Genomic DNA, 16,154 nt, shown 5'->3' with positions numbered 1-16,154 from the left:
ATGGAGAATTGATGGAGGAGATATGATTTAATTGAACTGTGTACAACGGACGCCACACCATGGCAATAACTCATCGCCCTTATGGCCAGATGAGCTAATAAACTATACTGGTTTTGATAAGTGACATCTCGAGAGAGAATGTACCACACTGAAAAGCAAAACCTTTCTTTTATATTGCTTGATCTCTTCAGCGCTAATCAGCAGGAATTAGTTTTTTTTCTTTTAAGAAAATGCATCAGGAATGAAATTACTTGCTGTATTGCATTGCTTTTCAATTTCATCAGTGTGTTAAAGTTGTGCCACACTGAAATCCAATCACTGCCCTCAGCCACTTTTGGAGGCATCTGTAATCAGATAAAGCCCTGAAAGTGTTATTTTTCCATAAAGGCATCCATATAATTAAATATTCTTTATAGTTTCTTATAGAGTGTTTGTTGAAGCTGTAATCAAGATCTTCAGAAGGATTAATAAAACATGATAAAAGTGCCAATATAACTAAAAATACTTCGAGCTCACAGTAGGATTTGAGAAACGTTATCAAATTTCTTAGACTCACTTCCAGCAATGTTGTATCTTCAGACATCAAAAAGGAGGCATGTGTTCTTAATGTGGATGCTTTAATAAAAAGAAATAAATTAAAAAATTTCTAAGGTAGCAATGGTACTGAATGGTAGCAAGGGGCCAAGAATGAACTTTAGGTTAGGGATCAACATTTCAAGGGCTTTGTCACACTTGGAGGGGAAAGAAGTGTTGTGGTCTGTTTTGGTGATATCATCTATTTTGACAATCATAGTACTGCCATGCACGATAAATAAATATACTCAAATATTAGATGCTGAATGTTATTAAAATTCAATGTTATAAAATATAACTGGTGACTGTGGGAAGAATGTTTGGACTGCACACACTCAGAAGGTTGTTATTCAGTTCGTATGTTTGGCATAATCATATACACGGGACCCCCATGAGACTGGAGTTGTCACAAGCAACAGTAACCAAAACTGAAACAGCTTTCATAAATGACTTTTTCTATCATCAAAGCAACCCCTCTGAATGGAGATTATATGGATTATCAATATAGAATATCAATAATATAATATAAATATAAATCCTGTGTAAACCATCATTTTGTCTTGAGTATCAGAATTAATTCCAAATAAAATATTCTCTCCATGAAATTACCATCTTTAAAATATCCTGTAAATCCAGTTGATCAAAGCAGGTCTGAGATACAGCGTATGGCCAAAAGTATGTGGACACCTGACCACCACACCCAGACGGTCCCCTCTGAAATGGCAAACCCGATTCTTTTGTTTTTGCTGTACAGTGAAGACATCTGGGTTTGAGATCAAAAGATGAAAGATATAATAGATCAAATTTTCAGTTTTTATTTCCTGATATTTATATCTAGATGTGTTAAAAAACTTATGGTTGCTGGTTTTAAAGTAAATAACGTTTAACATTAGGTTGCATATCCCTTGCTTGGAATAACTGCATCAAGCTGGAGACCCACTGACATCACCAGACTGTTACATTCTTGTACTGTAGTTTCTTTCATTTGTTTGTTTGTTTGTTTTTTTTTTGGGGGGGGGGTTCTCCTTACAGTCTTCTCTTCAGTCACGTTAGGTCTGGTGATTAACCTGGTCAGTCTACAACCTTGCACTTTTTCCCCTGAAGTCCTTTGTTGTGTTGGAGGTGTGTTTTGGTTCATTGTCTTGCAGCATGAAGTTCCTCCCAATGACCCTAACCCATAACTACATCGTTGCTTGTTTACCGCAATGCATTATGGGCGATACCTGGGGTCAGCTCTGTAGTATTTACTTTCACCTTTGTTAAACGCTGCATTGTTCTGTCTAACTGGTTTTAACCATGCTGCCTAAAGTGAATTGTTGTGTGTCTTACTGTGTCTCCACAACAAAGAGAACTCCTAATTTGAGCTTTCATCAGCTGCCAGTTGAGAAGAAGAGAAGAAAGAAATGGATAAGTTTAATCCGCAACGAAAACATTCGTACTGAATTGAAATGGACAAGTGTTTGTAGCTTATATTTCTCTGATGGGGAAAAAAAAAGACATACTTAAACTGTGACCCGGCGATATTTCCATGGTCTGGAGAATGGCCTTTGGTTATAGAAGATTATAACAATCAACACTGTTCATCATCTGAAACTAGCGATATTCCAAAGCCTGTAAAACAAAGAAGCACTCTTTGGCCTTTGCCTCTCAATGTGCTGAAGCACTCGGCAGTTGAATGAGCCTGTCAGACCAATAAAACTCCCAAACCACGAAGGGTTCTCTTTCGGGTATGTATAATGTTCAGTGTACCTCACTAGCTGCATTTATTGAAGAAAATGCATTTATACTGAACATGACACGGCAGATCAACGGGTTTCCAAAGGTTATTTTTTTTGGGTAATGTTTCCTGATATCAACTTTTATTTAAATAATCACTCATATCAATGTTTTGATGCTGTTTATCTGGGCCCGGGATCACGAAGCAATCTTAGACTTAAGTCAACAGTTGATATTTCATAATAGTTTCCCTTACTGCATCTGTAACTTTCATTGTGCTGGATCACGATTAAGTACAAGGTGAAGATTTCATTAGAACAAAGCTTCTTAGAAAATGGTCAGGAATAACTGAAGATTAAAAGAAACAGATTGCTTCGTGATCCAATATATGTCCTGAGAAATAAGACATTCTGAGATTTGATGTTGTTGTTGTACAGTGTGGTAGACTCGGTCTAGACTCATACCTTCTCACCAAGCTTGATTTGAATTCCGATTTTCTGCTGTAAACCCTCGACATGTTATCCACCTCTTTAAATCAATTTCATTGTCTTCCACGACAGAGCATGGCAAAAATCGCTCCTCTCACATCGCTCTCATGTAAAATGAATCTGGCATCCGTCATATCGCTCAACTACTGACCCCGGCTATCCCCCACAATGCATTGCAGTAAATAAGTGATGACGTAGTTATGCTTGGGGGCTATTAGACTGGATGCATTTCTCTGTAAATTGGCAGACGAAATGTCTTGTGTGTACGGAATTCATTCTGCCATCATCCCATCGTTCCAGAAACAACCATGCAAGCCAAAGTCATAACACTACCTGTGTGCCTGACCATCAACCATACTTGGCCTGCCGCTCCTTTCCTTCTCCACAATTTGGCAGTGGTTAATCTTGGTTCCAGAACCTCTATGGCTCATCTGTGTCTTTCTTAAAGAATTCCAATCTGGCCTTCTGATTCTTACTACCGAGGACTGCTTTGCATCTTGTGGTATGGCCTCTATATTTCTGCTTTTCTTCACAGCTCTGCTTGTGCCCAGGTCAGACGGCAGAAAGATGCATGCTGCGACCTGTGATCAGTTGGGTGGCGAACGATTGCAGGTGGATGCAGGCGTTTTGCGTCAAATCCTTCGTTGTGGTCAGACGCAGAGTTTTTAAGCTGTTATGACAGGACACAACCAGTCGGAAGCAGACGCAGGTTGACACTGTGCAAAGAAAACTTTTAAAAAAAAATAAGGCCATAAGACTGCTTGCAGGTTGCTGTAAACTATTTGCAGGTGCAGTCTGCATCTACCTGCAATGCATCGCAGCCATCTCTAAAGACTTGTCTTCCCCTGCGTCAGCCTACGATTGGTCACTCAAGCATTGCACGACTACCTGCCTCTACATGCGTCAACCTGCTATTTGCACCGACTGGAAGCGAATCGCAGTTGAAATGTGAACAGACTGTGATCCACTTGTGTCAACCTGCCTCTGCCATTACTTGCGTCGTCGCGCGTCGATGCAAGACCGGTCTTGCGTCTACCTGCGATTTTATTATCGCAGGTCGACGCAAGTAGTTGAAAACTAGTTGCAGCCTGCTGTCTGACCTGGGCATTAGCTGACCCATTTGATGTCTGGTTGTTTGTACACCAGTAGTTTCCTACTTTTTCAGGACATTCCAAGTTGTTGTACTGGCTATGCCCAATACTTGACAATGCCCCTGTGCACAAAGCAAGCTCCATAAAGACATGGTTTGCCAAGAAGTGCAAGAACTCAAGTGACCTGCACAGATCCACAGATCAACCCCACTGAACACTTCTGGGATGAACTGGAATACTAACTGCACCCCAGGCCTCCCCGCCCAACCTTACGAATACTCTTGTGGCTAAATGTGCAAATCCTCACAATCAGAGCAGTAGAAAGCCTTCCAAGGAAAGAGGAGGTTATTATAACAGCAAAGGGAGGATTAAGTCTGTAATGGGATGCTCAAAAAGCACATCCAAGGGTGATGGTTATTTGTCCACAAATGTTTGGCCAAACTGTATATTCTAGCCAGCTGTTATATAGATGTATAAAACGGTGGCATTACGTTCTTGGCTTTGATTGCATTTTCTATAACAACAGCCCTTCCAGCTTAAAGGTACATCACAGGTCTATATTAATAGTTCACATGGTCCCTGACAGCAGATATAGAGATCCACCAGGCCTATTTTAAAAATTCAACTCCATTAAAAGTAAGAGAGACTCAAAGAAAGGGAGTAAGACAGTGCTTTTTTTTCCCTTGCTTTCTCATTTTATGGTCAATCAATTGCAAATACAACCATTTTATAAAATAAACCATCATCTCCTCCCCCCCCTTTAAACCTGTACAGTGTAACAAAGGTCTACTTTAAAGACAAATTAAAATAAACAAAATAATTATATTAAAAAAAAAATTGGGAGACTCAGTGTCAGGGGCCAGATAAATAAACTTCATATACCTGGGACAATAGTGTGGTCAGCACCTGCTGGTGTAATTCATACCCATGAGTTACCGTCTTTAAAAATATTTTTTTAACACGCTGGCCATGAACGGGGCTGAAAAACAACACTACTCTAGGGTCCATCGCCATGTGCGTTGCCTAGCAACATTATCCTATTTCCCAGCAGGGGGAGATGACACCTTGCTCACTCATTACATCTCGATAACACTTAACATGGCTTGACTCAGAAGAAGGAAAACTGGGTGCTTTAAAGTTACAGCTGAGGTCAGGGGTATTTTGACAGAGCCTGGAGGATACCATACAGTGTGCATGTCTTTTATATCACTTTACAAGTCTTTTAATGGCTACACGGTATGAAAAGGGAAGTCTGGTGGACAGTTAAGTGGAGATGAGAGGACACTGTTCTCGTTTACAGTACTTCAAGCGAGACATGTTGACGTGAAGTGCGTGAATCGGTGATGTTCAAAACACATGCACACACTAATCCAGCAGCATAAAAAACAAACGCCTTCCCAAGTACCTTATTTTTGAGAATTGTAAAGGTTCAAGCATGTTTCCTGTCTGAATTTTCAGGTAAACTGCTGGCCAATGTGTAAAAAAGCAGGTAAAAATTTGTTAAATACGACATTGTAATATTGCAAAACGTGTTCCAAGGATATCAGCACACACCCAACTGCCTTGCTGTACAAATCTGCCATAGAAACCCCCACCGCAAAAAATATGAAGGGACTTTCTTAAAGTGGAGGGAATTCAGAGGTAAAGGAAGAGTTTGTAAAATGCTAATGGTGCATGTGATTATTCCTATATGCACCAAGAGAACATGTAGTCTACTACTTTTTAAATCCTAAACCCTGAATGTGGGACACTTTAGAGATAAGGAACCCAAAAGAAAGGAGTGTGCGCGTTAGATCCTCTTGGCCCCGAGTCTTTTGAACACGCTAACTGTGGTAGCGTCCATTTGAGCCCCGTGTGAGTCCCTGCCCGTCCCTGTGCTGCTGCTCACTTTGGGGCTGGCTAACGTAAAGCTTGCCTTGCTCCTACTGCTCGTCACCTGACTATCCTGAGTCTCTGTTGATTGGCTAGATTGTAAGACAGAAGAGGATGCAGGAGCAGGGGCAGGGGCAGGGCTGGCTGTGGGAGGTTTACCCAACCTCCGCAGTATTCTCCGTTTGGGAGCCCCCTCCTGGCTGGAAGAGGTGGAGGAGGGAACAGAGGAAGGAGTGCTCTCTGATAATGGGAGTTTAGATTTGTTGAGGCGATACAGAGTGATAGGTTTAGCTTTTTGGCGGGCAAGCTCTTTTTTCGAAGGCAGTATGGGCCGTTTAAGGACGCCGGCATACTGAAGCACAGAGCCTTCGCCATCGCTGTCCTCGTTGGCAGCAGCGCTGTCTGCTATATCCATCTCTGCATCATCATCATCATCATCATCATCTTTGTCCACTTTGCCCAGACGGCTGAAGACACCCGTTACCTGCTGCAGGGAGGAAATGGAGACAATAGAAGAAGGAAATCTATAGCACCAATGCAGTAAAATGTAAATTAACCCAAAACAAATGGACAGATTAAAAAAAAAAAAAAAAAAAAAAATCACAATCCTCACCTTATTAGCCATTACTGTGTCCATCTTAGACTCTGAACCCAGCCTCTCAAACACAGAAGTGCGTTTCAAACTCTTGGCTGTAAACAAAACACATTGGAAATATACATCAGAAGTGCTTAACACAAACTTGAAATATATACTACTTCATTTAATATAATGTTTCTTACACACAGTACTGTGCACAAGTCTTAGGCACCCTATTTTTTTTTTTTATACAAACTGTTATAGATTTCTATTTTATGACTTCTACATTATCGAGTCAGCACAAAAACATTGTCGAATTCCAAACGTTTGTTTTCCAGCACAAAATTAAATATTACAGAGGAAAAAATGTTGGCATCGGAGCAACATATTCCATAAGAGAGCACTTCTCAGATAAAAAAACAAACAAACATAATGAAGGCTACTGGGTTTCGGTGCAAAATTAAGATTCAAGTGTGACAGTCAAAGTGTCCAGAAGAACTGTGGCTGGTTCTGTAAGATGCTCAGTAAAACCTACAGCTCATTTCCGAATAAAACTGCTCTCATTGGACCTGAGAAAGGGTCGTCTCACACCGAATATTGACTGTTTCATTTATGTTTATAGCATTTTTTGGATGTTGAAACATTTCATTTCATTTTTTTAAGCCATTTTTGGCCTACAGCATTACTTTACATGTGCCTAAGACTTTTGCACAGTACTGTGTGTATACTGATGATTCCAGTTTTTAAGTAAGGATAGACATAGGCATTTATTGAGAAAAAAAAGAAAAGAAAAGCATGGATTACATAACATGCACAGCAAGAAAACTATTACGAATGTTCATTGGTAGCTAGTTGCAATAGTTGAATTAAAGCTTGATCATAGCCTAGCGGCCACTATGTTAGATTTTAAAAACTACTAAAATTGTTAATGGCTGCATTAAACAACATTTTCACCATAAATGGTCTCATCTCATCTCATTATCTCTAGCCGCTTTATCCTGTTCTACAGGGTCGCAGGCAAGCTGGAGCCTATCCCAGCTGACTATGGGCGAAAGGCGGGGTACACCCTGGACAAGTCGCCAGGTCATCGCAGGGCTGACACATAGACACAGACAACCATTCACATTCACACCTACGGTCAATTTAGAGTCACCAGTTAACCTAACCTGCATGTCTTTGGACTGTGGGGGAAACCGGAGCACCCGGAGGAAACCCACAGGGACACGGGGAGAACATGCAAACTCCACACAGAAAGGCCCTCGCCGGCCACGGGGCTCGAACCCGGACCTTCTTGCTGTGAGGCGACAGCGCTAACCACTACACCACCGTGCCGCCACCATAAATGGTGATTATGATAAATATATGATTCATTTGGAAGCTCTATCATTTGGCACATCAAAAGATAGCGGTGTATAAATATGGTGAAGCCAGCAGGCTGATCCCTGGTCACCTTTCTTAGCCTGCTGGGCCAGAATGCGTCGGCTTCGGGCGGTGGTGCCCTTTGGCATACTGATGATGTACTTCCCCTCTATCTCTGAAGTCACCCGCCGACGTTTTACTGCCAATCCGTTCACCTCTGCTGAAGGCTGACTGGCAACTGAAAGGGGGAAAAAAAAGGAACAGTGAAAAATAAAGGTGTGAAAAACAATGAGGTGTGGGCATGGAGCAGATGCCTACGCCAGAGACACGCATGTTTGCTGAGAAATAAACATTTACAGTAAGATAACACCTAATGACATGACGATGGCAGAGAGAATGAGATGAGCTGCTACTGAAAGGAGAGCCGTACCCATTTTGGAGCTCTTGTTGGAGATGGTCACCGAGAGACGGTTGTCAGGGCGACGCACGGGCGTGCTTGGCGGGGAGTCTCGACTCAAAGCATTGGCGATCATGCGTGTGGCGGCTGAAACGGAAAAAAATAGTAATGAACTACAATACTGGACAATCATGCTGAGTCAAAGTTCTCAGTCGATACGTTTATGAACACAAATACAACAGAATGGGTAAAAATTTGCTTCAGAGCAAATCATTCAAATTCATATTTCTCTTACCAATAAAACATGCAAAAAAAAAAAAAAAAATCCCAAAACAAGGACAATCAATCCCAAAGCAACCCTGAGTGACACATTATTAGCATAGAGAACCCAAACATTGGCTGGTGCAGAAGATTTATTAATAGCTAGTTATTTTATACAATAACCTTTCATACAATCTTTTTTAACCTCAACATTTTTTAATTATTCATGCATTTTAGTCACCCAGTGCCCGACGAGAAGCCCCAAGTCAGCAACCACTGAACATCTACTGCCTCTATAAACAATAACTATACATCACCAGAGATGTCCACAAGCGCCGACGAACAGCGGTTTTCTCTGCTTACACAGGCGGTCTGCGCCGGCTCTCGATCCCAGAAAAAAAATAAAAACTTGCCTTTCAATGTTCAAGCAAGTTATAGTAGATATAAAAAGTGTACACACCCCGTTAAAATTATTATATATATATTTTTTTACATCAGAAAAACCTGAGACCACGATAAATAATTTAAAAACTTTTCCCACCTTTAAATGTGACCTATAACCTGTACAATTCAATTGAAAAACAAATCTGTTTGGGGGAAATACATAAAAAATAAAAAACGTACAAATAAGCTGGTTGCACAAGTGTGCACACCCTTAAAGTAATACTTTGTTGAAGCACCTTTTGATTTAATTACAGCATTCAGTCTTTTTGGGTCGGAGTCTATCAGCCTGCCACATCTAGACTTGGCAATATTTGCCCACTCCTCCTTGCAAAAGCGCTCCAAATCTGTCAGATTGCGAGGGCATCTCTTGTGCACAGCCCACTTCAGGTCACCTCACAGATTTTCAATTGGATTTAGGTCTGGGCTCTGGCTGGGCCGTTCCGAAACTTTTTTGGGGTCACTGTCATGTTGAAAGATGAAATTCCTCTTCATCTTCAGCTTTCGAGCAGACACCTGAAGGTTTTGGGCCAAAATTGACTGGTATTTAGAACTGTTCATAATTCCCTCCACCTTGACTAAAGCCCCTGTTCCAGCTGAAGAAAAACAACCCCACAACATGATGCTGCCACCACCATGCTTCACCGTGGGTATGGTGTTCTTTTGGTGATGTGCTGTGTTGTTTCTGCACCAAACGTACCTTCTGGAATTGTGGCCAAAAAATTCAACCTTGGTTTCACCAGACCATAACACATTTTCCCACATGCTTTTGGGAGAGTTGATGTATTTTTTTTTTTTTGCAAAATTTAGCCAGACCTGGGTGTTTGTCTTTGTAAGAAAAGGCTTCCGTCTTGCGACCCTACCCCATAGTCCAGACATATGGAGAATACAGAAGATTGTTGTCACATGTAGTACATAACCAGTATTTGCCAGAAATTCCTGCAGCTCCTTCAGCGTTGCTGTAGGTCTCTTGGCAGCCTCCCTGACCAGTTTTCCTCTTGTCTTTTCATCAATTTTGGAAGGACGTCCAGTTCTCCTGACTGATACCTTTCAACAATGAGATCCCTTTGATGCTTTGTAAGCTATCTGTGAACCATGGCCTTTGCTGGAGGATGCAACTGAGTAAATGTCTGAACTTTATTTGGGGTTAATCAGAGTCATTTTAATTGACAGCACCCAAAAAGACTAAATGCTGTAATTAAATCAAAAGGTGCTTCAACAAGGTATTAATTTAAGGGTGTGCACACTTATGCAACCAGCTTATTGTACTTTTTTAAAAAAATGTTTTTCCCCCTAACAGATTTATTTGTTTGTTTGTCAATTGAATTGTACAGGTTATAGGTCACATTAAAGGTGGAAAAAGTTTTGAAATTATTTATCGTGGTCTCATTTTTTTTACATCAGGGAAACTTAGCATTTTAACAGGGTGGGTACACTTTTTATATCCATTGTATATCATCTCCGCTGCCCATAATTTGCTGCGAATCCAATTATTTCACCACAAAATTGTCTTCGATTTGGGTTAGCTAAGGCTTCATACTTAAAGTGCAAGTGCGAATAACTAATTGTGTGCAAATATTGATGCTGAAATTAAAACTATACAATACCACACCAGAAGCACATCAAGTACATTACACATGCACCAAATAAGCTCACCATGTCGTTATGTTACAGAGCCAGGCAGCGTACTACAGAGAGTAACTGAGAAAGCCAAGCACACACACATCTGGAGGGAAATTTCATACATATTTTGGAAGTATTTTACAAGGAAATGGTTAGTATTTTCTTAGTTGAGAATGCACCAGAAGTCATGTCAATTTCAAAATTTGGTGGTTTGGGTTGGCCATACCCCCAGACCCCCTTAGCATTAGTGTGCCTTTGGCGCACTGTGGTGGCTTTACCGCCGCAAATTCCAAGGCCACCTCATCTCATTCTCATCTCATTATCTCTAGCCGCTTTATCTTTCTACAGGATTGCAGGCAAGCTGGAACCTGTCCCAGTTGACTACGGGCGAAAGGCGGGGTACACCCTGGACAAGTCGCCAGGTCATCACAGGGCTGACACATAGACACAGACAACCATTCACACTCACATTCACACCTACGGTCAATTTAGAGTCACCAGTTAACCTAACCTGCATGTCTTTGGACTGTGGGGGAAACCGGAGCACCCGGAGGAAACCCACGCGGACACGGGGAGAACATGCAAACTCCACACAGAAAGGCCCTCGCCGGCCACGGGGCTCGAACCCGGACCTTCTTGCTGTGAGGCGACAGCGCTAACCACTACACCACCGTGCCGCCCCAAGGCCACCTGCTACTTCAAATTTTCTGGAGAAGCCTGATCAAATTTCTTCTGACAAACAACTGCCAATTTTATGAAATAAGCTCAGACTCTGTGGGTTGCTGTAGATGTCCTGTGTAATACTACCACATGGTCAGTGTTTGTCAGAATGAATTTCTTTTTCATGCCTGAAGTACAGGCTATCGCTACTTCAACACAATGCTGTCATGATTTCATAACCACCCTCAGCTCTCTGACAAGTTCACTGCTGTTAAACATCAACAGAAATTTGATTACAGTTTTGATTTTTTTTTTCCATAGATGTACTTTAAAGGGTTTGTTTTCCCACATCCACAAAGCAGTGAAAAAAAGGGGGGAAATCACACCTCTCAGTGGCTGATTTTAGGCTACCTTATGCTACAATGAATAAATCTGTGTTCACTTATTCACACTGACAAGCTGTGCACTTTTCCCCTTTATCTTATCAGTACTGTATTCTATTGTATCAGGGTGGATGTACATATGAGTAGATGATATACTCACGGGTATTGGCAGCGCGCCTCAGCTCAGCCTGAACGCTCGTCTGGCCAGAGGAAATGGCTTCAGTGGCCATTTTGCACATATCCTATACCAAGCAACACAAGGAGAAAGGGTAATCTCTCATTCACAATTCACAATATTGAAACAATTTGACATGTAACTGGAACAAAACGCTGTGTATGCTTCTGCTTGGAAGGAAACTACATAAACTTGGCGGCACGGTGGTGTAGTGGTTAGCACGGTCGCCTCACAGCAAGAAGGTTCCGGGTTCGAACCCAGTGGCTGGCGAGGGCCTTTCTGTGTGGAGGTTGCATGTTCTCCCCGTGTCTGTGTGGGTTTCCTCTGGGTGCTCCGGTTTCCCCCACAATCCAAAGACATGCAGTTAGGTTGATGTGGGGCGCCTTGGGCTGAGGTGCCCTTGAGCAAGGTACCGAACCCCTGACTGCTCCCCGGGTGCTCTGGTGTGGCTGCCCACTGCTCTGGGTGTGTGTGCGCGTGTTCACTGCTTCAGATGGGTTAAATGCAGAGGATGAATTTCAGTGTGCTTGAAGTGTGCATGTGACAAATAAAGGTTTCTATCTTGACTTGTATTTAATGGTTGGTACAGTGGTACCTCGGGTTACGAACTTAATTCGTTTTTTGACTCCGTTCGCGAACCGAATTAATTTTTCCCATTGAAATTAATGTAAATCCAATCAATCCGTTCACCGGCCCCAGAAACATAGTTTTTTTGTAACTTTTTATGGGTTTATGTGTGGAAAAAATACAGAAAGGAATTAAAGATAACCTTAATTATAGAAAAATACAGTAATACTAAAATAAAACAATAATTGTACAGTACACTTTACCTTTGTGGTTGATAGTTGCTGGCACACATGGATGGAGGCAGGGCTCTACAGTGCGCATCTACAGTACTCGCATTTGCGAGCGAATTTTTCGGCATGCGAACGACGAAAAAAAAACCACGCGCATTCGTGCGAGGGCTTCTTGCGGCCGACAATTTAGGAAAGCACTGAGCACAGACGCGACGAGTTTAACATTCTAAAATGTATCAAACGTTAAACTGCAAAGTATGTAAATCCAGCGCTGGATAGCCTACCTAATATAGTGTAACGAGTAACGGCCTGTATTGTTGTAAGTATGTGTGTTCAGTGTTGTGTGTGTGTGTGTGTTCTGCCTGCGCCTTGCTCCCTGTCTGTAGTTGCGTGCATTGCCCCTGTCTTGCACCTTCGGTGGTTCCCATGGTAGCCGGGGGGGGTGGGGGGTGGGTGAAAAAAGTTAAAATTTTTTTGCCGTTCTGCCACATCTTTCTGTGATTGCCCCTCTTTCCCACGGTAGTATGTTGTGGGTGTGGCATTAGGTGGGAAAAGTGCTTTTTAGGGATTCATCAGATCATTCAACTGAGAGATAACTGAGAGCTGGTTCGGACCGAGCTGAGAAATATATTCGCTATGCAGAGAATAACGGCGTCTTTTAAAAGCAATGATGGTGGAAACAAGAATAAAAGAACGGACGAGGAAGAAAGTGTAGTGAAGAAAACTAGAACGACGGGAGAAGGTGCGGGAAAATTATATAATGAGATGGAAAGCACACACCCCAGTGCAAACATTTAGGGCCCGTTTACACGAGGACGCTGTCGGGTAAAAACGACTAAATATTTTATCGGAAGTGCCTTTCGTCTACACGGGGACGGCGTTTCCGAGGCTGAAAAACGGAAAAAATTGAAAACGCCTTCCAGAGTGGACAAGTTAAAAACAGCCCCCGTTGCATATCCGTCTAAACTACCCAATACGCGAAACTCTGCTCAGATCTGCTCACGTCGGGTACGCATTTACGTCATACATATGTCATATACTGTACATGCCAGCCCGGGAAGTAAGAAAGTAAGTAAAAAAGTAAGAGCATGTCTGATTACATCGATCCAACGGACCTTCAAGCTGCTCTGGCAGCTTTAATAAACGTCCAGGAGTCCTTCGAACATCTATACCAAATCTGCACATATACCGTTAATGAACAGAGGCCGGTATAGCATGCTCTTACTTTTTTACTTACTTTCTTACTTACCATAGCCAGAGTAGTCAAAGTTTTCGTGGCGCAGATGTGCAGATCAGACAAGACGGAAGACGTTGCGCATGCATGCAGACATAGCGGAGGTCTTTCACAGCACCACCTAGCCGCCTGGCATGCACATCCAATTGAATTCCACACATTTATGCGTCACCGTATAGACGCAGATTTCCTCCTTGAAAATGGTCGTGTAGACACAGAAAAAAGTGAGAACGAAAACGGACTTTCGCGTTTTGTTTCAGACCGTCCCCGTGTAAAGTGGGCCTTAGATGGGAACATACAACACAGCAGAAAAACAAATAATATACAGTATATACAAATGGTGCATGTCACAACACAGCAGAAAAACAAAGAATAGATATACAACTGGGCGTGTTGAGTTGCAGATGTTAATTGCACATTAGTTATAGAAACTCAGTTCAGCTACAAAACTCAGGATATTGCACTGTATTTGGTATTACATTGTATTGGGTATGGATGTAAAAGTGTAGAAATATAAATATAAAATATACAAAAGCTATAAAAACTAAAAAGTTGCTCTGTGAGGTTGCACTGTAATAAGTATTGCACTGTATCAGGTAAGTGTGAGAATATTGTCCTTTTAGGTCCTTGTTGGTGCATTGTTGCACCTGCCAGAAGTGGCATCAGTCAGTGCATGTAGTTAGCCTTTTTCACATTACGTCACTTGCAGAAGAACCTCACATCCGTTTTCAGCCTTTTGAATGGAAGAAGAGGCGGCATGCTAATCTGCTGGCTAACAAGTAGCAACCATAGAAAGTCAGTAAACTTCCTTTCCAAAACAAGGCAGATAGGTGACTGGAATGGTCGCTAACAATACGTAATGATAAACAACAATGCACAATATTATTATCAGTCTTATCTGTGAATGACAGTTTTGTTAACATATGTTGCCGCCGTATACCTCTTCTTCCATTCAAAAGGCTGAAAACGGATACAAGTTCCCCTGCAAGTGACGTAATGTGAAAAAGGCTAATTGTTCAAGGTGGTTATGGCCTGTGGGAAAAAAATGTTTTTGAGTCTGTTGGTCCTTGCTTTGATGCACCTGTAACGCCTGCCTGAGGGCAGCAAGTCAAAGAACTCAGAGCCAGGGTGGGAGCTGTCCTTGATGTTATTAGCTCTGCTGAGCTCTGCTCTCTGTTTAGCTACTGTTTGTTCATTCATTCAGTTGTTCATTATTCATTTGTTTGTTCATTCATTCATTCATTCATTCATTCTCAATTGAATTTTGTGTTTTATGTGTTGGTGTGTCTAAGGTTTGCGCTGCAATAAACCTTTAAAATGAAAACCTACTTGTGCTTGTGCCCCCATTTTTTTCCCTGTGCTCCTAAAATTTTTAACTTAGGAGCACGTGTGCTCCTGAAAAAAAAAAGTTAGTGTAGAGCCCTGGATGGAGGAGGAGGAAGACTACTTCCTTTATTTCCTTCTTCGTTTCAACAGTAATACATTTAGGTTTCTTAACAGCACTATCACTAACACTTTTCACTTTCTTGGGAGCCATAATGAGGGTTAATTTAATGCAAAAAGCAAAAAAGAAAATCGTATCAACACAACGCAATGGTGAACAATGTTCACAGCGCGCCACCTTGAGTACAACCGATGCTGCCGCACACCTCACGTGATGCGGAAGCCTGCCAGTTTGTGCGTTCGTGCATCGAAGCATCGTTCGCGAATCAAAGCAAAATTTGTTCAGAAATGGTGTTCGTAGCCCGATTTGTTCGTGACCTGAGGTTTGACTGTATTTACTTTTGTTTATTCAGCCACTCCATTTTTTTTTTTTGGATTTTCACCCAATATCATCATTTTCCATTTCCTCCTCCAGTACCTAGCTCTCCCTTATCACATTAGAGCTACCAATCCATGAGGGTGAAGGCTATCACATGTTTCCTCCAAGATATGTGATGCTAACCACCATGTTTTTTCAAACTGTTACTCATTCTGAGTCACAGAGGAGCGTTGGAGGAACATGCTAACTGCGGTCTTCTGCATAGATGAGGTCACAGACGTCTACAGACGGCTAGCGTTGCTATAATTGACATGGTGAGGGTAATACCATCTCTCCCAACCAGAAAGCATGGCCAGTTTTGCTTGAAATCACAGGAAAGCATTAGGGATGGCGAAAACTAAAAAAAATCTTGACCGACCACCGAGCCTCATTAGCCGGTTAAAGTCGGTTAACCTATGAGTTTAACAGGGATGCAAACGGCGCGCCTTTTGGCGAATGCTGCCTTTTTCACGGCTGAATCGTGCAGATCCGATTTTGGGGGGGTGGCGCGTTGGAGTGTCTGAATAATTTCAACGGCATTTGCTTATTTAGCAATTTTAATACAGAATTTACTCTGATGAAATTATTCAGACACTCCAACGCCCCCCCTAAAAAAAAAAAAATCGGATCTGCACGATTCAGCCGTGAAAAAGTCGGCATCTGCGCCTTTAGTTTGTGTGGAGAGATATGATCTGCAATAACATGC

General features: G+C 42.0%; 1 protein-coding gene across 3 annotated transcripts in view; it reads right to left on the bottom strand.

The window, feature by feature from the left end:
- Positions 1 to 600: 600 nt before the first annotated feature.
- Positions 601 to 16,154, bottom strand: part of c6h19orf47 (chromosome 6 C19orf47 homolog) — a 49,098-nt gene continuing 33,544 nt past the window's right edge. For all 3 annotated transcript variants that reach the window (XM_060923383.1, XM_060923384.1, XM_060923382.1), the window contains exons 4-8: positions 11,602 to 11,683; positions 8,107 to 8,220; positions 7,768 to 7,914; positions 6,354 to 6,430; positions 601 to 6,227 (exon numbers count right to left, since the gene is read on the bottom strand). In XM_060923383.1, coding sequence (XP_060779366.1) covers positions 5,658 to 6,227; positions 6,354 to 6,430; positions 7,768 to 7,914; positions 8,107 to 8,220; positions 11,602 to 11,683 — 990 coding nt within the window. In that variant the 3' untranslated portion in view covers positions 601 to 5,657. The remainder of the gene's footprint in view (positions 6,228 to 6,353; positions 6,431 to 7,767; positions 7,915 to 8,106; positions 8,221 to 11,601; positions 11,684 to 16,154) is intronic.

This window comes from Neoarius graeffei, chromosome 6 (assembly GCF_027579695.1).
Source record: "Neoarius graeffei isolate fNeoGra1 chromosome 6, fNeoGra1.pri, whole genome shotgun sequence".
NCBI classification, from domain to species: Eukaryota; Metazoa; Chordata; class Actinopteri; order Siluriformes; family Ariidae; genus Neoarius; species Neoarius graeffei.
The sequence above is the reverse complement of the archived record's forward strand: the minus strand, read 5'-3'. Positions and strand labels throughout refer to the sequence as shown.